This window comes from Thermoascus crustaceus (assembly GCF_041956765.1).
Source record: "Thermoascus crustaceus strain CBS 181.67 unplaced genomic scaffold VTN00scaffold_1, whole genome shotgun sequence".
Classification (NCBI taxonomy): domain Eukaryota; kingdom Fungi; phylum Ascomycota; class Eurotiomycetes; order Eurotiales; family Thermoascaceae; genus Thermoascus; species Thermoascus crustaceus.
The window spans coordinates 5,808,248-5,834,978 of NW_027192527.1; the positions used below are offsets into that span (position 1 = coordinate 5,808,248).

A 26,731-nucleotide genomic window follows, 5' to 3' on the forward strand; every position below is an offset into this window, starting at 1 on the left:
AGATGGGGGTAAATAAACATCTCTTCAAGTTGAAAAAAAAACAGGGGGGAATCTAACAAGGTAAAGGAGAAAAAGATTGGACGGCATAGATTGGAAGGACAAGACAAGAGGGAGCGTACAAAACGTGGTATCATGCGCTCAACCGTTGAATAAATGACTAGGACGGTGTTAGCGTGTATCGATGGAGACAGGTAGGTGAGACAAACCTGAAAAAATTGCCGGAAACCTTTCATGTCTAGCCGCCCCAAAGCATTCAAATACTCTTCTATGAGATCTGCACCCATTCCCATACCCGGTAATTCTCGGGTACGAAGGTACTCGGCGTACTCCGCGCCGGTTTTAGCGTAGATGGTTCGCTGCAATCCTCCAGCTTCAGCAAGGACCTGCCTCGCCTGTGCATCCTTCGGGTTGAAAGTAGGCGTGGTGGGCAGCGCCCAGCAGAGCGGTGAGAAGCGCGTTATCATGAATTGGCTGAAACCAGGCAGAGCTGGCTGAGCCGTAGTGACGCCGTTCGACGGGTCTGGGGCAATGTCTGGACCACCCCATGAACTAGCCATTTTCGAAAGGACCAAGAAGGCCATCTTCGCGGTGGTGAAGTCCTCTACATCTTTCGCGAAGTGCTCAATGGTAGAGATCACGGTTTCGAAAATAGGTTGGTTCGCTAGAGATCCACGTTAGCGGCTATTACGGCGAAAGTCGATAGACAGTCAGATACTTACTTTGACTAACGATGACGGAGCCAAGATCATTGTTCAGCACAGCAAGCAGGAAGTTTACATACTCCCGTTTGAGCTCTGCCAGCTGAATCTCGTCATCTGTACCCGTCGTGGGGTGTGCGATGCCTGCAAAGACACGCTGAAGGAATGGGGTCAGAAGTGTATCAAGAATGCTGTAGATTTCGCCCTTGAAGCCGAAGATCACCTGATCAAGCAGCCTCAAGAACAGTGCCATCTCATCTTTCGATGAGGTCTGAGTAAGGAGCCCATCGATCCACCTTGGCAACTGTGGAAGGATTCGGGAGCCAAGGACGCCGATGAGTCTGGAGAATGCGAATCTTGCCGCCGTCCTGACGTTGAAAGAGGTCTTCAGGGACTCCAGGGCGACGAGGGTCGCTTCTGATACTTGACCAAAGGCTTCAGACACCTCTGGGGCTGGCGGAGTCGCTGGTGTGCTTGTGCCAGGCATCCAGTCCGAGAAACCTCTGGCGAGAGTCCCAAGAGCCATGATGTCGTGGTGGATTTGCAGCAACGCCCTTTCATCATTTGACTTTGCGGCGCCCAGATTTTTCTCCATATCCAAGAAGATCGGGTTCATCACCGACTGTGCGTACAGAACCTGCTTCTCCGGTGGCACAGCAGAGGTCGAGCAAATGGACCCGACGGCCTCGAAGAGATAGAGTTGGCTGTTGAAGACTGCATCGGCTGACGCTTCATGGTCTTCTGAAGACATGTCATCGCCATCAGATCCGTCCTGGGGCACTTCTGCTTGGATGACGAGCAAGTCGCCCAGAGCTTCAATGACTGTCTGCGCAACGTTGCCGATGTGGGGCCTCAGGTGCTTCACCAAACGTTGAAACAGGTACCACGACCTAGTCTTTACTTTCTTGACCGGGTGGTGAATAAGCTGAAGGAAGTTCTCTAAGACTCCCGGGATGAGATGAGTATGGTGCTCAAAGAAAGAGCTGTAGCGCACACAAATCTCCATATACTGGAGCTGCGTCGCCGGGTGGGTAAAGTTCCTTATATCTGTAGGAAGTTAGCGGTCAAGCTTTCCCCAAAATATGAATGATGTGTGCACCTACCAGATTCAACCATCCTCTGCATCATCTCGATCAGTCTTTCCGCAGCGGCGTTCTTCGGCTTGCCCTTGAAGTAAAGGCCGCCAGATCGGAAAGCGAGGTCACCGAACAGGAACATTTCGTGCAGAGCCAGGTCGAGATCACGCCAATCCAACTGTGGCCCGGACTGTCTCAGATTCTCAAACGTGGTACCCACAACCTCCGAAATGGCGTCCATATATAGTTGCTCATTTGCGGCAGCGATGATCTGCTGGAGAATACCCAGCCGTTTCCGAAGCTCCTGGAACTCAGCTTCGTCCGTCTGGTCATCTTCGTCACCCCATGAAGATGTCTCATCGTATCTCATCTTCGCGATGATGGCTTTCAGGATCGGAAGTAGCATGGAAGACTGCTGAGCAGCCAGTGCTGGGTTCGCCTTCGATATCTTTCTGAAATACGACAGCAGATCGTTCACAGACGGAATAACGGTAGAGCAGATCTCGTCATATTCATCGGAGAAGTATCGGAGGACGTGCGGAAGGAAGGACTGCAGAAGCGTGTTCGCCTTTTCCCTTGCCGGAGCCGCAAGAGCTTCGTTGTCCAATGCCCTGACGATATCAATGACAGTGATATTGACTAGCTTGGCGACTGTCTCCGCCAGATCCGTGTCATATTTGAAGGTAAACCTATTATCATGCAGCGGAGGGCTGTTGGAAAGCTGAGAAACGATACTCTCAAGGTTAAGGAAGATAATCATATCGATCTTATCCTCCATCTTCATCTTTTTGCCCACGATCTCCGTGAATACGTCAACCGCGGCATCTCGCACTTTCTCCTCCCCTTCTCTGAGTTCCGCCTTCTGTACCCGTCCAAGTTGTTGGAACAGCAGATCCAGCATGGTCTGGTTCACAACCAGGCCAATGTCGATCCAGCTGACCCAGCTACCGACGGCTTTCAGACACATTTCCACTATCAGATCGTTCCCATCCCGCCACTGCGACAATATCTCCTGCCACGAGTTGGCGATCTTCTGCACGTCCCTCTGCCTAATCAGGTCCTTGAGAGTATTCGCCTTGTCCTGCTCCGCGCGGGACCTTGACACCAGGACATCTCCGATCTCGTCGTGCACGGAATTTATCACTCGCAGGTAAAAGATGATGCCGAGGGGGTTGTCCCGCATTGCAGCGCCGGGCGTCTTATAGGTGAGGCTCAAGAGGTCGTCGAAGAAGGTCTCCCAACCGTTCGCGTAGAGAGCAGAGAAGAGGTAGGTTATAATTTGGGCGATTTTGTTCTGGATGTTGGCAGGGTCAGGGCTGGCTCCATCTTGCACGTACACCTGGCGCAGGTACGACATGAGGCTGTCCTTGACGAACCCTAGACCTTGAAGATCAACCAGACCGGCCTGAGCCGCGCTGTTGACCACCTCGAGCGCTACATGCCGTACGACTTCGGTGTGCTGGGGAGTTTTGGTAAAGATTGCGAGGCAGACCTGCCAACCCGAAGGATCGGAGCGGAGCTGGTTCAGGTAATCGAAGGCTTGTGCTTTGAGGGCATGGTCCGAGGAAGGATTCCAGGCGATTTCTATGGCGTTTGCTACCTGTGCGAGGGCGTTCTGGTCAGAGCTGTTGGAGTCGTTGGGAGGGGCAGATCTCGAGGGGTGGGGTTTTGAGTGCGGTGCATATTAAACGGGGCAAGATAAAATCTTTACCTGTTCCTCCATATTTGACCAGCCGGGCTGCCTTCCGAGTCTGTACGACTCTGAAGGCTATGGGAGATTTGGACGTGCGGAAAGGAGAGCTTTCGTGTGACGAATGTTGCTAGCTGTGGCTTCAAATTAAATGTGGAGGGTCATATCATCTATCGGTCAGTCATCTAGCCATGGTACTGTAGTGTAGCACTCGGGCGGTGGTCGGTGCTGTCATTAAGGCTCAAGTTAGTCCCAGCAAGCCGGGGAAAAGGCAAAAAGCCTTGCAGATCTCCTCGAGGAAAAAAAGAACCACTTACTATTTGAACGGGAATACTATATGGGCTAAGATGTTTACACCCGTTGGGAGTATGAGGAAGAAGGCGAAACCGTTGTGTTTTGTGGAAATTGCCTTGGCGCCCGCAACTTTGGGCGGCGGCCGAAAAGGGCAACGGGGTACGTGCCCGGGCCCGAGCGCCGACGCCACACTTGCGATGTACCAGTCACTGCATTTACTACGAGGAGGTACCTCGCAGTTGAACAACACCTGTAGCTTTGTTGCAAACAACGACCTGTCTTTGCATCAGGACTAGTCTCCCTGAAATCCATATGAGAGACAATGCCTAGAAATTGCGTTTTCTAATATGAGATCCGGCTAAATCATGCCTATCACCGCACTAATATACTCCGCATGTACAGAATCCGGTTTCCAAAAAGACATATCTCCGGAATATGAAAAAGAAAAGAAAGAGATCTATTATAGCTGCGTTATCTCATGGAATGAATGCTTAATTATGCTTTCCCCCTGCATGCCGCTTCCTGCTCCAGAACCTGCTTCTCCATCTTCTCGAACCCCTCCACTGCCTTGCCGTACTTCTCGAAGACGTCCTTCTGGTAGCCATCCGCGATCTTCTCGATAAACTCGTCCTCATTCCACCGCTGGCTGATCAGGTCCTCAAAGGTCTGGCCCGGCTTGCGCTCGATGGCCCAAACCGCCTTGTAGGCAGCACCCAAGGCGCAGGCATTCTCCCCAACATCCAGCTTGTACACGCCGTCGACGCCGCCAAGGATTTCTCCTGCAACCTTGGCGATCGCCTTGTTTCTCGAGCCTCCACCCACGAGATACACCCTCTTGGGCTGGGGCGGGATACCTTCTGCGGGGCTCTGAGTCAGTCCGCGCGACCGCAGACGGAGAGAAAGCATCTGGCTCTCGACGATCGCGCGCGCCTCGTCTAGGGGCTGATGCCAGCCTTCAGTAGTTTCCTTCAACGTCTGGTCATTAGGGTTGTAGTTGAACCGCCACTGCCCAGCGCGCAAATTCGGCACGATCTCCGGCCTCGGGAAGAAGAGGCCCATCTTCATAGGATCCCATTCAGTCCTCTGGCCCATTGCTGGCGTCTGCAGCATGACCTTATCAAAGTTCGCCCACGGGGTTGCGGGATTCTCCTTGCCCAGTGTCTTATCAATCGCATCACGGACCTGCTCACGAGCAAGGCCTCCATTCTTGTAGCAGAGCATAAACATGTACAATCCAGACGTGGTCGGGTGGTTGAAGAAGTGAGTGGACGGGTCGGGCTTATACTGCGGAGTCGACATGAGGAAGGTAGTCGAGGTGCCTAGGGAGACCATCGCATCCCACGGTCTCAGAGGCAGGGCGAGAATGGTCGCCGGGTTGTCTCCAGTCGAGGGAATGACCGTACAGTCGGGACTGAAGCCATACCGCTCGACGAAGTACCTGTCGACCTTACCCAGATGGAGTCCTCCATCCGGTGGTACATCTCCTAGCTTCCTTTGCAGGTCCGCAACACCAAATTCGCCGGCACACAGCTTTAGTAGACGTTCATCGTAGGTTCCATTCTGGATATTCCACAGATTCATCCCGCAGACATCTGAAATATCGAGCGGCGCTATACGGCCGAGGAAGAGAGAGGCCAGGAATGAAGACACCAATGAGATCCTCGATGTCTTCTTATACGCCTCTGGGTATTTCCTTTGGAATCGGAGGATCTGGGGGCCCGTGAATCTCTACAATAGTAAATGATACTGTCAGTACGATGTCAACAAATATAGGAATCGCGTCCCACATGATGAGCCTTGCTTCCCGTCACTTGAGCCAGCTCCTCCGGGTTCCCCAGAAACGATTCAAACTCATCACATTCGGCCTGCGTACTCGAATCCTGCCAATTGGGACTGTACGGGTGGGAGAATGCCCCCTGCAGCTGCTCCTCCAACGTCTTCTCCTTATCCAGACTCTTGAGCAATCTCTCTGCGTCTCCGCTCCAGTAGACACTGCCGTGCTGCTGTCCGGCGCCGCTGACACCCTTGACGCGACTAAAATCCAGCCCCTGCTCCTTCAGCATGCCCAGCACACCGTCCAGCGCCTGCAGCCACATGGCGACGGGTGCAAATACCTCATGTTCCGCCTCATTGGTTTGCACGCCCTTTTTGATGTTGAACCCGCGCGAGTCGGCATCGAAGTCGAACTTGGCGATGTGGACGACTTTCAGCTCGGAGGTGACGACCAGGCCCTTGAGCTGTTGCGTCGAGAGATCGAAACCGATGTACAGTGGGCCTTGGGGCGCCATTATCGTGTCGTTGCGGCCGTGTAATTCCGCAATGGAGGGAAGTGGTGGATCGAAAGAGGGGAGGGGAGAGAGAGAGACTGCAAGGGAATCTAGAACGCTAAATATAACACGAAGAAATAAGAATAATAAATAAACAATGCGATTGACTGGCTAAAATACTTTTTGTTCCAGAGAGCAGATGGCGTAACCAGCGCTTTCTGGCATCTGACAATGACGCTCAATTTATCCTCCGTGTTTATGGTCGGCAAAACTTGAAGACTACTAACGGAGTACAGAGCTCCCTCCCGTTTGCGGCCACAAGCGCGAAAGGTGGATGAGAACAACAAAAAATATTAATAGCTACCGTAGCTAGCGCCACGTGTTTGGAAACCACACGAACCATGAACCGGCAATGATGCAAATTTTCGAGGACCAAGGCCAGAACGCACCCTGCAGGGGCGGCGATCCTTGCGGACTGTGCTGCGAGATGTACAGGACCTTGTCCTCCGGTGATGTCAGGTGGGATGGAGGCCCAGACATCGTGCCCCACTATATACTGAATTTAGCCGGAAGATGGGAAAGTTTCGCCGGCCGCAACAGTGCTCCCTCTACTAGGTACTACCGCATCTGTGCACCGCATGATATTCGAAGTGTATGCACTTTATGTTAAGTTGTCTTATTATGAAACAAATGGTTAGAAAACACACAAGTATAGCTTCATATTCAAAGCCTTGCCCTCATTGAGTTTAAATATTGTCAAACCGAGACTCAAAAAATGTACAGCATACACACAACGCAGAATCTCCCTCATTTGAATGGAAAAATGTATTTGCTCCTGTTTTGTTCACATCCTTTTGAAAATCAAATATCCGGTTTGTCACTAATACAAAGACCCCTCGAAAAGTTCATGGTAGATAGATACTCTTTTCAATAGGACCGGATAATCGCGCCACGGTTCCAGAATGTACAACCTTTCCCATGGGAACAAAGAATAAATATATCCTCGCAAATATTTGGCTGCGGGCAAGAATCTCCACAACCTTGGACTTGTTGAATCAATGGGCCGTCACGTCAGTAGCAGCAAGCTGCCAGAAACTCCTGCTTCTAGCCTTCGGCCCGTCCATCTCCCTGCATTAATGATGCGGGAGATATTCAATTTTCATTCAAGGGTATCGTGGTATAGGATGTGAGCGGTAGAGAAAGCAGATGCCATGTGTATTCTCTGACGAAACCCCGAAATTGAGCTCCCTATGCAAATAGAAAAAGAGATGCAAATAAAACAAGATGCCTCAACGCCTCTTATGCACGCCATTCTCATGAGAATGGTCATCATGATTATGATTTGCTTCATCACAGTATTTGGGTTCAGGGCTCACTCGCGAGGTCACATCCGGCGGGATGAACTCTTCTGTAAAGTCGACATCTTTCTCCTCGTGAGGAACGAACCGTATCTTTACGCGCTTCACACCCCGAACACGGGATCCAATGGCTTCTCGCACGGTTTCTTCAACCTGGCGAGAGCGACTGACAGACCAGGAACCTGGCACTGCCAATTCGACCTCCATGAGATAGTTCTGGCCAGATTTCATACCCTGAACATCTCGAATTTCGACTTCCTGGCTGCTTGAAGCTTCAGTGAGCACTTTGGAAGCTGCCTTACGCACGGATTCCTTGATTTCGTCATCCACTGTAGTATCCGCTAGCTCCATGAGAGAAGTCGCTGTATTGCTCCAACCCGCTTTGATGACCATGAGAGAAATCACCAGCCCACCGACCGGATCCAACCAGGAAGCGTCCGTGATTATGTGAGCGCCACCGATCGTCAGCAGCGCAACGAAGCTGGTAAGAGAGTCAATGCGATGGTGAACCGCGTTTGAAGCCAAGACCGAGGACTTGCGTTCATTTGCCACGTTCATAGCTGCAAACAGAAAAATGACAGGAATTAGTCTGGAGATCGCGAGCGCGAGGAACTAAGGGGGGACTAACTAGCACGGTAAAGCCATTCTTTGACGATAATTGATCCTCCTGCAAGCCATGCTGCATTGATGTTGGGTCCCAGAGCTTCAACACCATGGCTGTGTCCATGCGAGTGACCATGCCCCAGGAGCCCCGAGTGTGCAAGGGTCTCAGCTGCCTCAGGAAAGAACTGGGTGAGAAGAACCTCCGATGCATTGAGACCCATAAACACACCGCCGCAGAGCAGCAGGCTGCTAACTCCTAGCGCACCGATGCTCTCCACCTTGCCATAGCCGTTGGGGAACCTTTCCGACGGAGGCTTGAGAGACCATGAAACTGTTCCCAGCGTCATAAAGTCGGAGACCAGATCTGTAAGCGCGTGGTATGCATCTGCCACCAGGGCCTGGGAATGGAAGATGTAGCCTCCGATGAATTTCCCGATTGCCATTGCCAGGTTGACAAACAGACCAATGCGAGTGATCCGCACCCCCGCGTCATTCTTATTCTGGGAGGTCAAGTAGACATTATCATGGTGGTGGTGATGATGGTGGCCATGGCCGTGGCCCGCGTGACCTCTTGTTTGTGTCGCCATGACTGGAATGACTGTCAACGGACGTGAAGAGCGAGTAGGAACATTGGAGGGAGGGAGCGGGAGAGCTTGTAGGACTTTATGATCTGAACGATTGTGGCAGTGAGCATGCGAGACAACAGACGTTCGAAAGACACGCCGCTGGGCTGGCCCGCGAGGACCGGGGATGCTGGAGAGCTGCTTAAAGAGGATGAGGCAGCGGAGGGCGGGCTGTACACGACGCCTGCACCGCAGGGGCTGCGTCAGCGGCATCAAGGCGACACACCGCTGGGAACCGGACACAGGAGCAATCAGGGGCTGTAGAGACCGATGAGGACAGAGTGTTCTTTAGGATCGTGCAACAGGTGCTGGCGCCCATCGCCAGAGCCGGAGGCAGAGGTGTTGTTATGCAGGTCGAACCAGCCCTGAACCTGGTGAATGTCTGCTCTCTGCTGCAGTCCTGCTGAACCAGACAGAGACCGCTGGACCACGTCCGCCCGACGTGCGCTGACTTCGGAGCCTCGGCGGCCAGCAGACCGCAGCCAAGCAATGCTGCTCTTTTACGTCCATCTCGGATGAGAGCACTGCTTTCTCCGCGATCAAACCACCGTCTCCAAATTACTAACCCCCAGGGCTTCTGTGTTGCAACGGGAATCCTCCAGTACCTGAAGCCGGCATGCCCCACGGCCGCTGAGGAGACCGCCCGCAGCCAACAGCAGCCGTCGCAATACACAAAGCACTGCGGCGCATACCTCGATTGTCCCTGTCCTGTTCCTGCACCACCGGCCTGTTATGATATACCACAGCGGACTGTCTCGCTTATTGGAAACGAAACGCTCTTCTTGGCCAGCTCCTCCGTCATTGTTGTCTACGATCTGAAGTGACGATGCCTTTTCCATGACGACGCCCTCGATCAGGATCCCTTTCAGGGGTCCTCTGCCCCCAGGGTTCATTGTTCCCCCAAATGCAGACACAGTTTCAGGAGCAATTGATGCTCTTCTGGCGTTCTTCTCAGCTCCCCCCTCTCCTCTCCTCAGAGGAATCGATGTTGGCAGAAATTCACAGACAGTCCTCCTTACCGGCGCTGGAATATCGGTAGCATCGGGGCTATCAGATTACCGGGGAGAGAATGGGACCTACACCAGGAACAAGTCGTACAGGCCTACTTACTTCCATGAATTTTTGACCCGGCACGAGGCGCGCAAGAGATATTGGGCCCGCAGCTTCGTCGGATGGCCCGGTCTGGTGAAGGCCAAACCGAACACAACGCACTGGGCGATCAAGGATCTGGGGACGAAGGGCTATATCAGCTCTGTCGTGACGCAAAACGTTGATTCCTTTCATTCCATTGCCCATCCCGAGCTGCCTACGCTTGAACTTCACGGCTACCTCAGGGCTGTGGTTTGCGTCAGTTGTCGGAGGCAGCTACCACGGGAAAACTTCCAAAAGTCGTTGGAGAACCTCAATCCGGCGTGGGCTGAGTTCTTGGCTGAAATTGTTGAATCGGGGGCTCTGGAAACGAAAAACCCGGAGGAACAGCGGCGCAGAGGGTTCAAGGTCAACCCTGACGGAGATGTCGATCTCGCGCAAGCTCCCTATTCCATGTTCAGATACCCCGCTTGCCCACACTGTCTGGAACAGCCGCCGTTGCTTGCAGACGGCACCAGGTCCAGGGTAGAGGTTGAGAGCGATGGTGCGTGGTCACCTGTCTCCAATGCCGGGATCCTTAAGCCTGCGGTCGTTATGTTTGGAGAAAACATCGATCCGGATGTCAAGACAGCTGCGGAAGAGGCGATTGATGATGCTGGTAGGCTGCTGGTGGTTGGTAGCAGTCTGGCAACATTCTCTGCATGGAGACTGGTTGAAAGAGCGTACAAGAGAGGTATGCCCATCGGGATACTCAATGTGGGGGGCGTACGCAACGAGGCGCTCATCTTCCAGGACCTGCACAAGGACAGGAATGTAACGAACCATGTCCGATGCAACCAGAAGTCGGAGCTAGTCCTGCCCGAAGTGGCCTCGCGGCTGGATCCGATCAGTAGATAATAATGTGTGCAGCACAGAATATAGATACCTAGATATGTACCTAATAGAGCAATGTGTATGGTGTACCTTTATATATAGAAGTTGCAAGCAGCGTGATCCGCCAGGGTGAACATGATCGACGGTGCTTATCGCCGCAGGGACGATAAGAAGCCGTGGTCTAGGCCGCGGATGTCGAAATAGACTGTTCTTCCTTGCTGGTATGTAAGGGCCGCTGCGAGACGGTGGTCGTCGCGATCGGTTCCGCTGCCACTATTGGAAGACGGCTAGACGCCGTGGCTATTTTCGCAGCCGTGTCGTAGGCGCGCCGGTGGATAATCCTTCAGTGATTTACTCCAGTAGCGCCATCCAAGGCGCGGGGCTCCAGCTGGCTGAGCAGGCTGTATCCAGGTCGGACATGGACAATCGGAGCTTTAAGACATCCAAGAGCCCTTTGTCGCACCTCGACAGCGCCTCTGCCCGCCTGGAGATTGCCTCCGCCCTCGTCGCTCCATCCTCGTTCCTCTTCAACCAGCGCACAAACACCCCGCCTTCTCCCCCAGCCTCCCACGACAGGACGGCATCGCGGACGATGGATAAGACGCAGCAGCCGAGCTCGTTCCAGCAGCTGGAAAAGGTACGTGGTTCTTTCGCCCTGGTCCTGCATCGTGTCCCGCTCACTAACAGGTGGTCTGCAGCTCGGAGAAGGTACCTATGCAACCGTACGTCGAGCACCTTCAACCTACGTCCCTCTGACCACTCCCCTTTCGCTGATACAAAGCGTTACAGGTCTTCAAAGGTCGGAATCGCCAGACCGGCGAGCTGGTGGCCCTGAAGGAGATCCACCTTGACTCGGAGGAGGGTACGCCGTCGACGGCCATACGCGAGATTTCGCTGATGAAGGAGCTGAAGCACGAGAGCATCGTCTCCCTCTACGATGTCATCCACACGGAGAACAAGCTGATGCTCGTCTTCGAGTACATGGACAAGGACTTGAAGCGGTACATGGACACCAAAGGTGACCGCGGGCAGCTGGACTATGTCACGATCAAGTCGTTCATGCACCAGCTGCTTCGCGGCATCGCCTTCTGCCACGAGAACCGCGTTCTCCACAGAGACCTCAAGCCGCAGAATCTCCTCATCAACAAGAAGGGCCAGCTCAAGCTCGGCGATTTTGGTCTTGCCAGGGCCTTCGGTATCCCCGTTAACACGTTCTCGAACGAGGTCGTCACCCTGTGGTATCGCGCGCCCGACGTCCTCCTGGGTAGCAGGACCTACAACACCAGCATCGACATCTGGTCTGCTGGATGTATCATGGCAGAGATGTACACGGGACGACCTCTCTTCCCAGGGACGACAAACGAAGACCAACTGCAGAAGATCTTCCGGTTAATGGGAACTCCATCGGAACGTTCCTGGCCCGGCATTTCCCAGTTCCCCGAATACAAGCCCAACTTCCACGTGTATGCTACGCAGGACTTACGGCTCATTCTCCCGCAGATCGACCAACTCGGCCTGGACCTCCTTAACCGGATGCTTCAGTTGCGACCGGAAATGCGTATCAGCGCGGCTGAAGCGCTGCGGCACCCGTGGTTCCAGGATCTTCCGCAGCTGCAAGCGCAGCAGGCACACATGCAGCAGCAACAACAGCAGCAGATGGCTGGAGGGTACGGCGGGATGGTCCCACCTCAACAAGGCTATTAAAGACAGTAATTTCAGAGGACATGAATGAAATGACTGACTAGGCTTTTCAGACCCAAGGACGAGGGCGACTGATGAGAGCGTGGCGTTTATACCCGAAGAGGATGTCGATTTTCACGGCTTATGTATTTCCCTTTTTCTTTTATGTCCATGCTGTTAGCTTCAATGTGAGCATAATGTTGCAATAGAAGGTTTTGGTCTTGGTCTAGCATACGATTCGACCAATTTGCTTTTAACCGCATTGCGGCCTGTTCCCGTGTGCACCATCGGGTAGAAACTCCAGCAGGCACAAATAACAGACAGCCAGACAAAAAGCATTGCGCGCTCTATCTTGAATTCCACAAATTATCCTTATTGGGGATCGCAGCGCATGTTTGAGCTTCTCTCTGCCAGGTAAGGCTACCCCGGCCCGGTATTGGAACCCCAAGGCGTTATTTTCTATATAGAGTCGGAAGTTCGAAACAGCGCCCAACAGCAGAAAGTCAAAGGGCCCATCCCAGCCACAATCCTTACCCAAATATTTATTCCATATGCATTTCCTTTATTCCAGGATGATGTGCACGCAGTATGTACGGCATATCAGAGATGCTATTCCAGTTTGGCCCTTGTCCTCGTCTCACTTCCCCGTCAACAATACATGTGGTCCTTCCTCGACAGTTAAAAGCTGTCTGACTGGTTGGTAGGCCTACTGTTCATCACCCTAATCATTGTTGGAGTCCTCCTTATCCTCATAGAACCACAAATACTGCATAGATATGAAGCTGTTCTAACGAACTCGCTGGCTGATTTGCTTCTTGCATTTTGATAGAACCCCCTCCCCCCCTTTCCCCAAAATGTGTCCCGCTCATGTATACACGTCAGCTTACGTGTTGCCCAAGGAGCAGCTGATGTACATACTGCTCTTGTCCATGTGCAAGGTTCCTGGCTTTTCCTACGTACTGTACAGTAAAGCTTTCTGGGAAATGATGCATAGCACGCACAAGCTTGATATAAGTACATATACATAGCACCTACAACACGAAAAATGATGTATGTTCGAAGACACCTTAATGTATGTTAACCATACACGCCAGCCACGTTTCGTACTGTACACATAGCATGGGGCATTGGACTTGATGTCCTGTCCTGTCCTGTCCGAGAAGCTCCCTAGGTATCTTATTATGCTCACTTTAAGATATGATCTAGAATAAATAAACCTCTTGGCTTGTGGAATCTATAATAATTATTTGCGTTCATCTAAATATCTTCCATGTCAGACAAAGTGCCTTGTAGAATAGAATAGAATTGGTGAACACATACCCGCTGAACTGGGTCTATCTCCCTCTCCTGATGATAGCAAGGTAAAATACCCAGACTTACCAATCTTGAGAACTACAGTACAGTCAGTACCTGCGCTAACCATAGAGATTAGTGCCGATATGGCACGATACCCCTTATCTGGAATAACTGGAGTATACTAGGTGACTAAACTCTAGCAGTTCTCATCAGGTAAGCTTGGTGCTATATCATTCATTCATTCAGCAAGGACTTTATTTAGGGGCTCTCTCTGTTCCATTGCTTAATTGATTGATTAATTGGCTGGTCACCATGTTCATTCAATAGCGTTGGTAGGATGTGTTGTAAGTTATGGATTGTGATGTTGTGGGAAGTAGGAAGGAAGTAGGCCTGGCTGACTTGTAGGAAGGGAAGATACTATGTAAACATAGATGAGCCCCCTAACCTGGGTGTACCTGTCTCCGACAAATAATGAGAAGATGTTGCATAAACAAGCCTGAAATAGCGCCAGTTATATGAATTGCTCGGATTTTTTTATCCCGATACTCCTGCTTAAACACTGCCAATGTGATCAGCTTCTCAAGCCGCTGATGATGATGATGATTATGATGATGTAGGTGCCTAGCATGGGGTTATTATTATATACCTCTGAAGGCCTGAAGCGGACTGGCACGTTTATTTTCAAGAGGCTGTTGCTTACGACGATAACGTGATTACTATCAGGCAGTCTCCATATACATACTTAGGAAGCAACTCTGCACACTTGTACTGGACAGCCTGGAGATGAAGAATCTATTTCCTATTAGGAATTATCTGAATTGAACCTTTGATCCTATCTATGCACGGAGCGCTTAGGTAGTATTAAGATCCTTAGCGGGATAGGAAAGAAAAAACTTCCATGGGGTCATCGGCTTGCGGGAGAACTTGCCTATTTAATTAAGAATGCACGACGATGATCCGGTATCTAATGTCCTACCTAGTTGACTGTCCCCTAATAATACATAAGTAGTGCGCGACCATAATATCCGAGTGACGCCTGGCGCTAGCCCAACAAAGCTTTACCGGACAGCAGATAAGAGTATAGACTCTGACCTACTCCGTACCCCAGACCACTCTGCAAGGTCTGATCGCACCAACCAACGTCCGTGCGAATAATAGAGTCGCACTACAGTCTCGCAGGGGGAATCCTTGCCGTCTGTAGGTGATAGCGGTTAGGAACGGTAAGCTGCAAGAAAAGCATCCCAGTCTACGGGCATTGATTGGAAAGGAGAAGGTTGACTGTTCTGTAACAGAGCTAGTTGGCAGAATTGATTAGTATTTTCCATGCAGAAAGTGAGCTACTACTGAGCCAGTCATGGATCCCCCCGGGCGCTGCCACGTTCCCTTTTTGTTTGGCACGATCGGGCTCTAATCCCGGAGCTGGAGTCTTGGAAACATTGATTAACTACCTCCGACGGAGTTAGCTGGGAGATGTGACCAGGCTAACTCATGTCATCATTATTCAGGCATCGCATATTAGTTAAGTCTATGCAACTAATTCCTCGAAACAGCAGGGTTTACTCCAAGTACTCCATATGAATTAGTATATTGCTTCAATACCAAGAGAACCTAGATCTTACCAGGTTTACTTCCAATAGTACATGTACCTCGGTACAGGGCATAAAGAGAAGAATCCGCCCAATGATCCGAGGACACTATTGATTCCAGCTAAGACCTGTTCGCATGCCTGTCAAAACACCATATCAGAAAGGGGCAAAAAGACGGCTCGGGAAATCCACCTTCAGACTGCGCCGCATCGGGAGACAATTACCTCCCACAGTGTAGTATACTTGTTTTTGAGCCGCGCGGGAGGACTGAAAGCAAGCCCCAGGAACAGAGTTTCGTAGACAGTCATCGTGTACTCCATACGGTATAGAGTACCGTATCCGCGTATCCTAGCGAGTCAGTGATAACGCGTTAACCTACCTAGTTACACACATCCCAATTTTGGGCAACCTTATAACGTCTCATCCCCGGATGAGAGTTCCATGCAGAGCGTCCTGCACTGACTGATGTTTAGCTTATTTCAAGGTACGATAAGATCTTCGAGTCCTTCAATGCCTATTCTTCCTGTGACAACCTTAGTATGTATACCCAGGTACAATAATATTCGAGTTCATAGTCTCGGCGCTTAGCACGATTTCCGCCAAGGAGGGTCATCGGAATTCTTGATGCCAGGGGCCCCTTTAAGATTCTTGGTCGAGAATGTGCTTTGACACCGTGTGGCTTTGAAGAGAACACTTCGAAAACGCGGAGTATTTAGTAGACACCTAGTGGTGTATATACCTAATTTGGAACCAGGATCATGTGGCCATTCCGCCTTGGAGATTCCGCCTTCATCGGTCTTGTGTATCGTCAGGCCATGCGAGATGTCAACCCTTACAAATTGCCGAAGCCCAATGAGAGCCTTCTCCGTCCGTACTCCGCACATGCAAGCGTGCACTACAAGCCTCGGGCCGTCGTTCCGCCAAGTCCGCTGTTCCTGGAACGATATCGCGAGTTCAGATCCCTCCCCGCGAAAGTTCGACGGTCTCAAGACGGGGCGCTCACTACTATGCGTCAGTCGTGTAAGAAGACCTGGGGATAAGCTCTATGGTGGAGACTGGAGAATCGAGTGGCAAGCCCCGCAACAGTTGCAGAAACAAGGGGACGTACGGAGGGCGTTCCCAACCCGCGATGCAGCGGTCAACCCCCCTTTCCGCTGGCTCTTGTGACTGTATTTGTTTTGCTGGCTTGATTTGCGATTCGCTTGTTGTGTTACTCTGGATATCTGTTTACAGGGCAGTAGGTCGTGAAACCAGTGTGCTGCCTTGCTGTCTTGTTTTCGATTCCTTAACCGGATAGAGAGGAATATGCAGCGGTACAGGGACACGTATTGACTATTGACTTATTCAAGATGGCTCCGCTAGGTAGAATTTTCTTGCTGACAGCAGATATCGCCGGTAAATGCATAGTCTTAGCGGCATCTCCCAGGGGATTGAGCTTGTAGATGCTCCTAGCGCATGGCCTGTCAGCATCTCCCGCCTGTTGCGAGGGGTCGTCAACGTCCCGTGCATCTGTGTTTCATCAAGCCGCGACTAGTTGCCACTAGCTATATTCGTGATATCGCAGGCTTATATTTCGGCTGCCGATATACGAGGTGCATGTCCGGGCTCGGGATTCTGCACTGCGCCAAGGTAATCATGGCAGACGGTAAGGCCAAAGTAGTATTCAGGACCTGCAGTGGAACTAGGCTGGGTTGCTGATAGCCCTAACTGGAGGTGGTGGCATGGTCTGCTTGTCCTAGGTCAAATGTCCAGATCAAGTGTAGCAGCATATCCATTTGCAGGCGGCTAATAGGGCCGTGTTTTGCTATCCTTTGTCGATCCACGTTTTCTCTTGGCTTCTTCGGGGTTTATAGAAACCAAAAGCAGGCGTCGAATGCATATAGACTTGATCCGGCTAATTCGGGGTTCGGGACCAACGTCGCATGCTTCAAAACCTTGACAGGGACACCTGCAGCCGTTTCCCGACCCTCATGTGGCGGCGGGAAACACTTAGAACCTAATAAGCTGTCATCTCCCCCTGTGAATCAAACTCTGTCTTCTGGGCCTGATGTCCGCGGTCGTCCGCAGTTTGGTGATTGTCTGCATGCTCGCCATGTTCAGGACTCCGTCTCCATTCACAATCCACTGCAGATACAGTGCCTATCGGACATAGAAGATTCAGCAAAAAGAAGGCTGCAGTGGATTTATCTCTTGAGTTGTATCCGGAGCCCTTATGGCGTGAATAGGCCATTGTATGCCACGTCCTTCTCACGTTCTCCCCGGCGACGACGACAACGCTTTGAAGGAAAACACCGCCAGTCTATCATTCTGAAACCAAATCACGCTGTTAGCACCTCTCCAAAATTCTTTATATTTGTCTCACCACTCTCCTTTCTGTTTTGTCTGGTCTCCTTTGGATATCAAATCATACATACAGTAGAGACAGAGAACTATAGCACCTCTAGTCTTTGACAATCATTATGTCGTTCACTGAAAGCCAGTTGAGAGCCATTGAGGACACAGAGCGTGCATGCTCTGCGCTTTCTCTCGTTGGGACGTCTGCCATTATCGGTACTTTCCTGGCATCCAGATCGTTTCGCAAGCCTATCAATCGACTGGTCTTTTATGCATCATGGGGCAATATTCTGGCAAATGTTGCGACTCTGATATCTCGTTCTGGTATACTTCATGGCATCGGCAGTCCATTGTGCCAGTTCCAGGGATTCCTCATCCAGTGGTTAGTTGCATGCTCTCCGTTTTCTCCCTTTGAAACATACTGACAGACTATCCGATTTTCTTCCAGGTTCATGCCAGCTGATGCTATGTGGACCTTAGCGATGGCGTGCAATGTCTACCTGACCTTCTTCCACAAGTACGATTCTGCTCAGCTGCGGAAACTCGAGTGGAAATACCTTCTTATCTGCTATGGCTTGCCCTTCATTCCAGCGGTCACATATTTCTTCATCAATTCTGAGACAAAGGGAAAGGTGTATGGTTCGGCGATCGTAAGTGTCGCAGGGATAAAGACGTATCAAACAGAGCTTTTGGATTGACTTTTCATAGCTGTGGTGCTGGGTCTCGCTGCCATGGGACGCCCTGCGAATTGCGGTTTTCTATGGCCCCGTATGGTTCATCATCGTCATTACGCTTGCCATTTATATCAGTGCTGGCAAGGTGATTTTCGAGAAACGACGCGAGCTTCAACAGATCAGCACGCCTGACGCTAGCCATTTCTTCGGGAACCCGTTCGAAGGCACTTCCAAGGTGACGGAGATCTGCATTACAAGCGAACCGGCAGACTTGCAGAAGGATTCCAGTCGACCGAGTCACAGCACCGAAGACATAAATCAACACGCAGCACATATGTCCCCATTTAACCCGTACACGGTTACAATTGAGACTGGAGAAGCTGAGAACTCTGTTCCGTTGAAAGCATTGGGAAACCAGTCAGACCTGAATGCTCAGCACCGTGCGGCCGCGATTGAGGCAAATAGAGCGGCCTGGAAGTATTGCAAGTGCGCCATGCTATTCTTCATTGCGCTGCTAGTAACATGGGTTTGTCATGTCTTTTTTATACATGTCATATTGCTCAATGATCGTCCTGACTAACATGTATTTCTCTCTCTCACAAAGGTCCCTTCGACGGTTAATCGCGTGTACTCCTTGGCTCGCCCGGACGACGACAACTTCGGTCTGAACTACGCGTCCGGTTTCGTCCTGCCCTTGCAGGGTTTCTGGAACAGCCTCATCTACCTCTCCATCTCTTGGCCTGCGGTGCAGGACATATTCGCTGGCATTCGAAGAATACCTCGAGCATACCAAATGAACAGACCGCAGCCTTTACCAGGAGGGAGTGCTGGTCTTCGGAGTCGCAGCGGTTCAGGAGGCGGCGAGAGTACGGCAGAGTTAGCGAGGACGGCGCACTGAATGCATGTCCTGGCAGCAGCACTGTACATAGACACCTTCTCGAGTTCATGCAGGAATCGCGTGGCTTCTCATGTCCGCAATCCTGACTCTGCTGCCAACTGTGAAACGAACGAGTTCGGAACCTTTCAAACTTGCAAACGGAACAGGATTAAGACGGGTCGAGAGAAACATAATGGGAACTTTTGAACTGGTATTTGAAGCAATTCTTGCCTAGTGTTTGAGGCGTTTCCGGTCTCAAAAAGCTGTGTCCTGGTCTTCTTGAGGGACCCGATTATGTGTCGAGGTGATATGATGTTTGTTGAATGGCTTCAATTTGTGGTCTTGAACTGTATTACTATTGCAAGTGATGTTATAATAGGGAAATACCAATACTTATCCTGTAAAGGTAATCTCGAGTCAATTTTTCGTAACGGAGTTCCTTCCTCAAATGCACCCAGAAGGTATCATGTCAGCCATGCATTCTTATTGCTGCAGACCGAATCTCAGTTATGGTTCATTAAATTACTTTACACAAGTTATGGATTAATGAAAGCAATGGCTTATTTAAGCTTATGTACATTCTGGGAACCTACAAACGACTGCTGACCTAACCTGTAGTCTCACGGCCCTTTTTATAAGCCAGACTAGTCGAGCGGCATAGGGACTTACTATCGCAATATTAATATTAACAGGAAGACAAATTTTACATCGTCAGGTAAGAGTAAACAATCAGATTATAATATTCTAGTTAAGCATTCAGTTTATTATAGAAGTTTGCTATACCTAAACAGAACAATTATGCTGAGTAATGTGAAACGATAACCATCTTATAAGCTACTAGAATCCCACTTCTTGACTGTCTGGAGGTGAGAAGAAAATGGTCGTCAGGGTAAAGATGTCACGATAGATTTATACTGATGGTAAAACTGTCATATATAATATGATTTGTAAGTAGATAGGGATACGAAGAATAAAAGAGAAATGAAAATCTGAGGATAGCTAGCACCAGCTCTAGCTATCGAAGTGATCACAGGCAACGATCCCACGAGCTAGGAGAACTGCAGAAACATGTAATCCACCTGCAGCGGTATCATACGTAGTGGAGAATTGTGGAGACTCATTTGCCCTCTGATCTGTTTCTTCTGGGTACCCTGCATACTTGATAGTTGTAATGTCAATTCTGTTAACTTCTGGACTGCATGGTCTCGTATTTTATTAGGGATTACTGAAGCCACCGGAGTTACGAGAATGTTGACTTGGACGTGGTTCCTTTTCAGCACATTAATCAGCAGCTCGTACCGTGAGAGCCGGTGGGCGTGATTCTCAATCTGGTCGAAAGATACCCTCCCATTTGTACGTTTTGGCTGCACCAGTAGCCTTCAATTTGTCGAATATCGTTCGTTCTTTTTGTTCGTCGTTTAGGTTTTGGTACTCCGCTCAGTGAACCATTCGATATCTTGGATGACCGCCGTGCTAGCAACCTCTCATTGTTTCCACGCCAGTAATCGATTCCCCTCAAAGATCCAAAGATCCACAGGTCCGTTTTTACTGAATAGCATTCTCAGAGTCACTGAAGTCTTGGTACAAATGCTTAGGGAGTCTTCTCTAGTTTCAGACTCAGTATCTAAGAGAAACGCCTAAGGATACAATCTCCCGTGAAGAATGGTAGAACAGAGTCATCTCGTCTCTTCTGTTTCTGTTTGGAGATCCACCTAAGGGCTGTTAGCTTATTGTACTTGATAAGACCTGTGAGGAAATTGTACAGTACATACTTTGGTGAGCTTCAGTGAAAATCTTTGTTTTCGCTAGGTGGGCAGTCGAGAATAAAGCAAGTCCCCATCCACCATTTGATTCTTTGTTTCCTCTTTGGCCCATATTTGAAACTTTATACAGGCAATTTAAAAGGCAGGTTCTGAGGAAATGGGAACAGAGCCTGTACACTTATTGATTATGCTGACAACCTTCTTGAATTTAGTGTCAAGGCATTATGGAACTCTCTCCTTATATTATTCTTCCCATCATGTTGAGCGTAGTGATGATGTCCTCCTAGCTATTGTTTGCTAAATTTAGTAATAAATGAGGCTGTTGTAAAAAAGAGCAGTGTTCCTAAATCCTCTATTTTGTAACATCCACACCATATACCATCTCGAATATGGATCTGTCACTCTCCTTGCTATAAAGACGAACTGCAGCACCTGCAATTACATCTGCACCATACATAATCAGGTTTTGCTTGATCGGATACATTAATGAGACATTATTGTTGCAGATTAAAAAGTCATATAAGAGAATTAGACTCATTAAATCTAGTCTTCTAATGTCTATAATATTGCTTGTGTCCTTCACAAGGCTCCTGTTCACCGGGCCATAATCGAGGACAATCTCAATCTGTATGCTGGGAGAGCCAAATGGCATCATAAGAGCTACAGAATCACTGGTACCCTGGTTTATCAATTCTGCGTAATTTTCAAGTTCTCAATTGACGTCAGACATGGCATGAACAGGAGTCAAGCTGATTTTTGTAAAAGGCTTCAAATCTGGACTGAAGAATTGGGTTATAAACCTCTTTTATACCGGTCCAATGGTTTATTTCCGATATCAGCAGGAGCATGAGATAGCACATGACGCCCACAGAGTCTGATGGACCAGTCTCAGAATATCAGACATAGTAGACAGGCCCAGACGCTGCCTTGACGTTCGAGCTCGTCGGCCACGGCGAGACAATGATAAAAGCGAAGGGTCTCTCTGAGGCAACAGTTGTCTAAGGGTCGTCTAGAGAGCTCCGGGAGCTTAATCCAGGTGTCCCAGGGAATGGACTCGTCGTTGAGTGTCCTAATGCACACTCATGCAGCGATCTTTTGCCTTTCAGCCGCGTGTCAATATACTTATGAAACATATAATGATATTTATCCATAAATAAATCCGTCAAAACTCAATAGGGATCTCTAATCCAGATGTTTATTTTTCTTTGGCAACAGAAATAAATTTGTTGTAGTTCTCTAGAGGTAAACATGAAATCTTCAGACTTATTGGGCAGAGGAAGGGTTTATGCGACACTAGTTGTTGTTGTTTTTTTTTTCCACAAGGAAACGCAAAAGAATAAATCCAAGAAGAGGGAAAATAGTAAAAACAAAGAGTGTCTCACAGCCAGAATTGACAGACACTGCAGGGTATTCATAGTAATCGGGATGATCTGACGCAACAGTAGGGTATATGCCTTAGGTCTTGCAACTATACTGCAAGATTAGGAAGCGACTAAATGGATAATTGGTGTAGAGCCCAAAGGAAAGAGAAGCCAAGATGGGAAACAGAGATCCCACTCACTGGTTAATATCGAACTTGGGCATGTCTGTTTCTTTCTGATCCCTTTAGAATCCAGCCAATCATTTCAGCGGATTCCTGGGTTTAGATTACCTCAGTTATGCTGAACCGGAGTGGGATTTTCTCTTCACTTTAACAATTGCCTGCCTGTACATCGTGGCTCTCGCTTGCCCATACAGCTTTGTCTGTATATGTGTCGTAATGGTCTGGGCTGGGTCGCTGAGAAAGCCAGCCTTTTCTTTATGAGATAATTTATAGACTAAAAAGAAAAAAGGTAGAAAGAGGTTAACTGTACAGTATTCCTGTAAGTTGTGCACAGGCAACACCTGTTATCTAAACAAAAAGGCTGTACACATAAAGTTGACAATAGTGGAAAGTAACTCGGCCAACAAAACAAGGAGGTTTGTGGAATGTCAGTTTAAAATGACAATCACCTGGACAGTTCCTGCCAATTTGACGAAAAGGTTGACCGGAGGAAGACTGCCTAAAAGAAGGTTTTAGTAAGAGAGAAGAAGACCGGACATGTTATATAGCTGGCAACGCAGTTAAAACAAAGAATGAAGAACCATGGAGAATTTATTTCCGATACAGTGATAGCGATGTGTACGAAGATAGAGAGAGAGAGCATGCATAAGAATAATTTATCACAAATTGTATGTAGCAACTTGCTTGCACTACAGTTGGGTAGATAAGAAAAGAAGAAGGTATTATAACATGTAAAGTTCATTAGTTATGTTATCCAGACGATGGAGAGCAAGGAAGGAAGGGAGGAAGACTCAAGTTCACAAAGACCATTGGAGGAGGGGTATTTATGACTCTTGCGATCAATTCACCAACCTACGTACATACATTCATCTATGTACCTCTTCCCTGCTCAGCCAGATCTATGCACTGATGAATGCATAGAACATGGAGTGAAGACGACTGCCTTGCAATTTTGCAGTACAGACTTACACTCGAACTGCGAGTGGCAGCAAGAGAGCGTAAGATCTGCGCAGCAGGGGTTGGGGCGGATACCTGAGGTCCAACAAAGACATACATCTAATGGATACAGAGCTCCGGCCTACGAGCATATCTATAATCATAGAATAATTGTCAATCACTATAGACCCTTTGACATAGTAGAGCCTTAGTCGAAATTCACTGCATCAAAGTGATATTCAATATCCGATGTTACTACTGTCTTAGGACATCGAGCAGAGCAGTTCACCGTGATGACGAAGGCATCCAAACCTGGTCATATAAATAAAAATAAAGACAACGCTGTAAGACACCATCTCAAACATCGCTGGACCTAATACAAACACCTAGCTCTCCTCCGCAGCTCCTTTGATAATTGCATCCTTACTCATCCCACTCTCGGCTACCACACGGCTGATCTTGCGCTCCTCGGCAAACTTCCTGCAGTCCTCGCGACCCTTCTCGACGTCCACAAAGGTAATGGTAAACATGGCAGCCGCGCATACGGCAAATAGGAAGGGGAAGCCCATCCAATTGTTCTGTGTGTCGTTGATAATAGCCTGGATGACATTGGGTCCAATAATTGAAGACTAATACAGTGTCAACATTCGCCAGCAGAGCCACAGAAAACAGCAGCGTTTTAATCTTACAGCGCGGTTAGTTATGCCAAAAAGAGCGAAAAACATATTATCGTATCCGCGAGGCATGAGTTCGCTTATCATTGTTTGCGAGTACTAGCAACGTGGTTAAACACTTAGACAAGTGAGGACCATGCATTCTGCTCACAGCAAAGTATGGTGCTTGAAACAATCCAAAAATAATATTATAAAAATAGAACTCCCACTGCCGGAAGTTAGTGAAGACCGTGGCAAACATGCGTATAACTCACTCTATGGTGATACCCAATTCGCTTCGTCCAAAGACCCAGCATGCCCCAGAATGGAATGAAGATGCTAAACAGGTTCGTAACCAGGAACATAGGTTTGGTTTTGATTTTGAAGTAGTTTTGAAAATACCAGAAGCCAAACGTAGACGCGATGGAACAGCAGGCTTGGGCAATACCCAGATAGGTAATCTGGAGGAACGAGAAAGAGACGTGATCGCTCTGAATTATGCTATTTGTTTTAAGTCATTAGGTTGACAAAATAAAAGGAATTTCTGTTAGTTCCAGGGCTTACCCAACAAGTGATCCTAAGGGATGTCAGCACTGTTACGATATAATCGAGCTTTTATTCTTACCAGTAGTGTTAAGCCCATCAGCAAGCAGGAAAAAGGCAAACAGATAAAGAAAGGTCTGAGGTAGCGACCTAATTTCGCGAAGCGCAAGCCACACTTGCTTAAAGCCAATGGTCGCATAATTGGAGCCTCTTGGAATCTTCGGGCCTGGCCTCTTTTGTTGGAAGATGAACCACCAGAGACCAAGCACGACCCAGTCTGAGTATAGGTATCAACATCAGAATTGTTAAAATGCTTGCTGATTTACTGACATGAATTGGTCAGGCAAAGTGCCAAATTTTTAGAATAATTGTTGTTCTGCAATGGCAGAAGAACGGAGAGATTGAGAACCAGTGTAAGTAAGTAGCCTATGTTACTATGAGCGGTCGAAATATTGCTTGGAAGTCGGAGGGTTAGCATTGATGACTATCACGACGAAGCACATTGAAACCTGCCTTATGTGGTTCTTCTCCAGTGACTCGATGGCGTCGTATTCATGCTGGCCTATCTTCCCTTCCTTGAGATCATCTCGCGCTTTGCGGACATGTGGCATGTATCGAGCGAGTCTCGGGAAGACAGCCGCGTAGAACACGAGCGTGGCACCGTAGGCGACGTACGCAACGATGTACATGCCCATTGCGGCTGGCCACTGACTTGGGTGTCTTATTGCCATCATACCGTACTGCAAGGCCCAGCACACAACTGTCAGGGCCAGGAGCAACCAACGCCCAAAAGATCCATAGTCTGCAGCACTCCCCAGACAAACGAACATGACGGTCATGAAAACGAAGCAGAGACCATTTGCAATTAGAACAACTGAGGATACGGAGCGTGTGCCGCCAGCCCAAGGGACCACGCAGGTGGATGAGTCTGTACAAGGTTTGGGAGGGCTTGTGCCAGGCTGATGACCAGCACCATTCAGGGCCCATTGTAATCTATTTGAGTACTGCTGCATTAGCAGGTTAAATCCGAGTGCGTGGGTAGGTTGACGTACAACGCTGCTGTATAAGATCCAGGGCCAACGCCATTATCACCTGGACAAGTCAGTAAGCCATATCGATATATCTGAACTGTGTCAAGACTACCATTGTAATAAAGATAGTAGGACCATAATTCCTTTCTCGTCGTAGTCGGCTGCTCGTAGGCGTCCTCGTCGACTCCAAAGAGATTCTCAAACTCTTCCTGATTCTCACGGATGCGTCTTTCACTTGGATCTGGTGAGCTAAGATCAGCTGGTCGTGAAGTCGCCTCAACAGATGCTCCTGCTTTGGGGTCATCACGGGAAGCCGTGGACACATGGACCTGCTCGATTTCGGACATGTTTGATGCAGCCCGTAGCCAGTTGATCTCGAAAGACGAAGATAATTCCTTTTGACCAGGATAGGCTTGTATTTATACCGCGACTCATACGTGATCAGCACGGCTGATCCAATGGAGGCCAGGTACACCTAGGGATGTATACTTCGCACATAGGCAGTAAACGTGAGCGTCGATAGTCGAGAAAAGAGCTCGATTAAGTTCCAAATATATCAACGGGAATGATATCTGTGGGGTAGTACACGGTAATAGCTTAGCTCCAAGAAGATTGTCGATGGGGACCAATAACGAGGACTTGCCTCAGAACGATAACGGTTGTTTGATAGCTGGAAGCGAGCAGACAGCGGCTTCGATAGGGCGCCACGATCCAACCCGGTCTGTGGTCTTTTGGTAGCATCCATGCAGCAGCTGCCGTTGTACAGGAGATCTTGAGTGTATCCTGCTAGCGCTGATGCGGTGTTCAGGCGGAAGGCCCGCCCGGCGACTGTGAGGCATGTATGATGTACTGTACATGTCTTTTTTAGTTATGTCCATGCAGGAAACAAAGATAAAGGTATCTAAGTAGCAACAGCCCCTTGCCGCTAGAGGAAGCTACCGTTGTATGGACTGGAGGTCACATCGAGAAGCCTGACCCAAACGAGCAAGGAACACGAGGTCAACGGGCGTATCTCTCGCGACAGGCACTGAGATCTCTTCATGTTCTGACGTTGTTCGCGCGCACAGCTCCAATCTCTTCCCAGATCGTTAAGTGGACCCGTCGTTAGGCGGGGTGCGGGGTGTTTTAACGAACCGCTTTAGCGGGCACCACTGCTATACATAGAAAGGTACCTCCTGTGAACCATCGACAATTTAAGAAAACACCACGACAGGAGCTGGCTCCTAACTGGCGGTGGCATCAAA

The 26,731-nt window shown here is 49.3% G+C and overlaps 8 protein-coding genes across 8 annotated transcripts; 4 read left to right on the forward strand and 4 right to left on the reverse strand.

Moving 5' to 3' along the window:
• Window positions 1-130: 130 nt before the first annotated feature.
• VTN00DRAFT_2103 (uncharacterized protein) lies at window positions 131-3,497 on the reverse strand (the record flags this gene model as incomplete). The annotated part of the gene is made up of 5 exons (XM_069428285.1): window positions 131-157; window positions 207-661; window positions 720-1,745; window positions 1,802-3,374; window positions 3,486-3,497. The coding sequence occupies 5 exons, from the start codon at window positions 3,495-3,497 to the stop codon at window positions 131-133; spliced, it is 3,093 nt and encodes a 1,030-aa protein (XP_069292805.1).
• A 756-nt stretch (window positions 3,498-4,253) lies between these two features.
• On the reverse strand, window positions 4,254-6,046 carry VTN00DRAFT_2104 (uncharacterized protein; the record flags this gene model as incomplete). The annotated part of the gene is made up of 2 exons (XM_069428286.1): window positions 4,254-5,486; window positions 5,546-6,046. The coding sequence occupies 2 exons, from the start codon at window positions 6,044-6,046 to the stop codon at window positions 4,254-4,256; spliced, it is 1,734 nt and encodes a 577-aa protein (XP_069292806.1).
• Window positions 6,047-7,314: 1,268 nt separating this feature from the next.
• Window positions 7,315-8,573, reverse strand: VTN00DRAFT_2105 (uncharacterized protein; the record flags this gene model as incomplete). The annotated part of the gene is made up of 2 exons (XM_069428287.1): window positions 7,315-7,943; window positions 8,012-8,573. The coding sequence occupies 2 exons, from the start codon at window positions 8,571-8,573 to the stop codon at window positions 7,315-7,317; spliced, it is 1,191 nt and encodes a 396-aa protein (XP_069292807.1).
• Window positions 8,574-9,446: 873 nt separating this feature from the next.
• VTN00DRAFT_2106 (uncharacterized protein) lies at window positions 9,447-10,595 on the forward strand (the record flags this gene model as incomplete). Its single annotated transcript, XM_069428288.1, has 1 exon — window positions 9,447-10,595. One exon carries the CDS (start codon window positions 9,447-9,449, stop codon window positions 10,593-10,595), a length of 1,149 nt encoding a protein of 382 aa, XP_069292808.1.
• A 394-nt stretch (window positions 10,596-10,989) lies between these two features.
• VTN00DRAFT_2107 (uncharacterized protein) lies at window positions 10,990-12,275 on the forward strand (the record flags this gene model as incomplete). Its single annotated transcript, XM_069428289.1, has 3 exons — window positions 10,990-11,208; window positions 11,270-11,293; window positions 11,361-12,275. The coding sequence occupies 3 exons, from the start codon at window positions 10,990-10,992 to the stop codon at window positions 12,273-12,275; spliced, it is 1,158 nt and encodes a 385-aa protein (XP_069292809.1).
• A 3,616-nt stretch (window positions 12,276-15,891) lies between these two features.
• VTN00DRAFT_2108 (uncharacterized protein) lies at window positions 15,892-16,173 on the forward strand (the record flags this gene model as incomplete). The annotated part of the gene is made up of 1 exon (XM_069428290.1): window positions 15,892-16,173. One exon carries the CDS (start codon window positions 15,892-15,894, stop codon window positions 16,171-16,173), a length of 282 nt encoding a protein of 93 aa, XP_069292810.1.
• A 1,419-nt stretch (window positions 16,174-17,592) lies between these two features.
• Window positions 17,593-19,039, forward strand: VTN00DRAFT_2109 (uncharacterized protein; the record flags this gene model as incomplete). Its single annotated transcript, XM_069428291.1, has 4 exons — window positions 17,593-17,849; window positions 17,916-18,117; window positions 18,176-18,667; window positions 18,746-19,039. The coding sequence occupies 4 exons, from the start codon at window positions 17,593-17,595 to the stop codon at window positions 19,037-19,039; spliced, it is 1,245 nt and encodes a 414-aa protein (XP_069292811.1).
• Window positions 19,040-23,646: 4,607 nt separating this feature from the next.
• Window positions 23,647-26,232, reverse strand: VTN00DRAFT_2110 (uncharacterized protein; the record flags this gene model as incomplete). The annotated part of the gene is made up of 12 exons (XM_069428293.1): window positions 23,647-23,889; window positions 23,950-24,033; window positions 24,086-24,142; window positions 24,189-24,414; window positions 24,478-24,490; window positions 24,539-24,733; window positions 24,787-24,911; window positions 24,970-25,449; window positions 25,509-25,548; window positions 25,600-25,816; window positions 25,925-26,059; window positions 26,131-26,232. The coding sequence occupies 12 exons, from the start codon at window positions 26,230-26,232 to the stop codon at window positions 23,647-23,649; spliced, it is 1,917 nt and encodes a 638-aa protein (XP_069292812.1).
• Window positions 26,233-26,731: the final 499 nt, after the last annotated feature.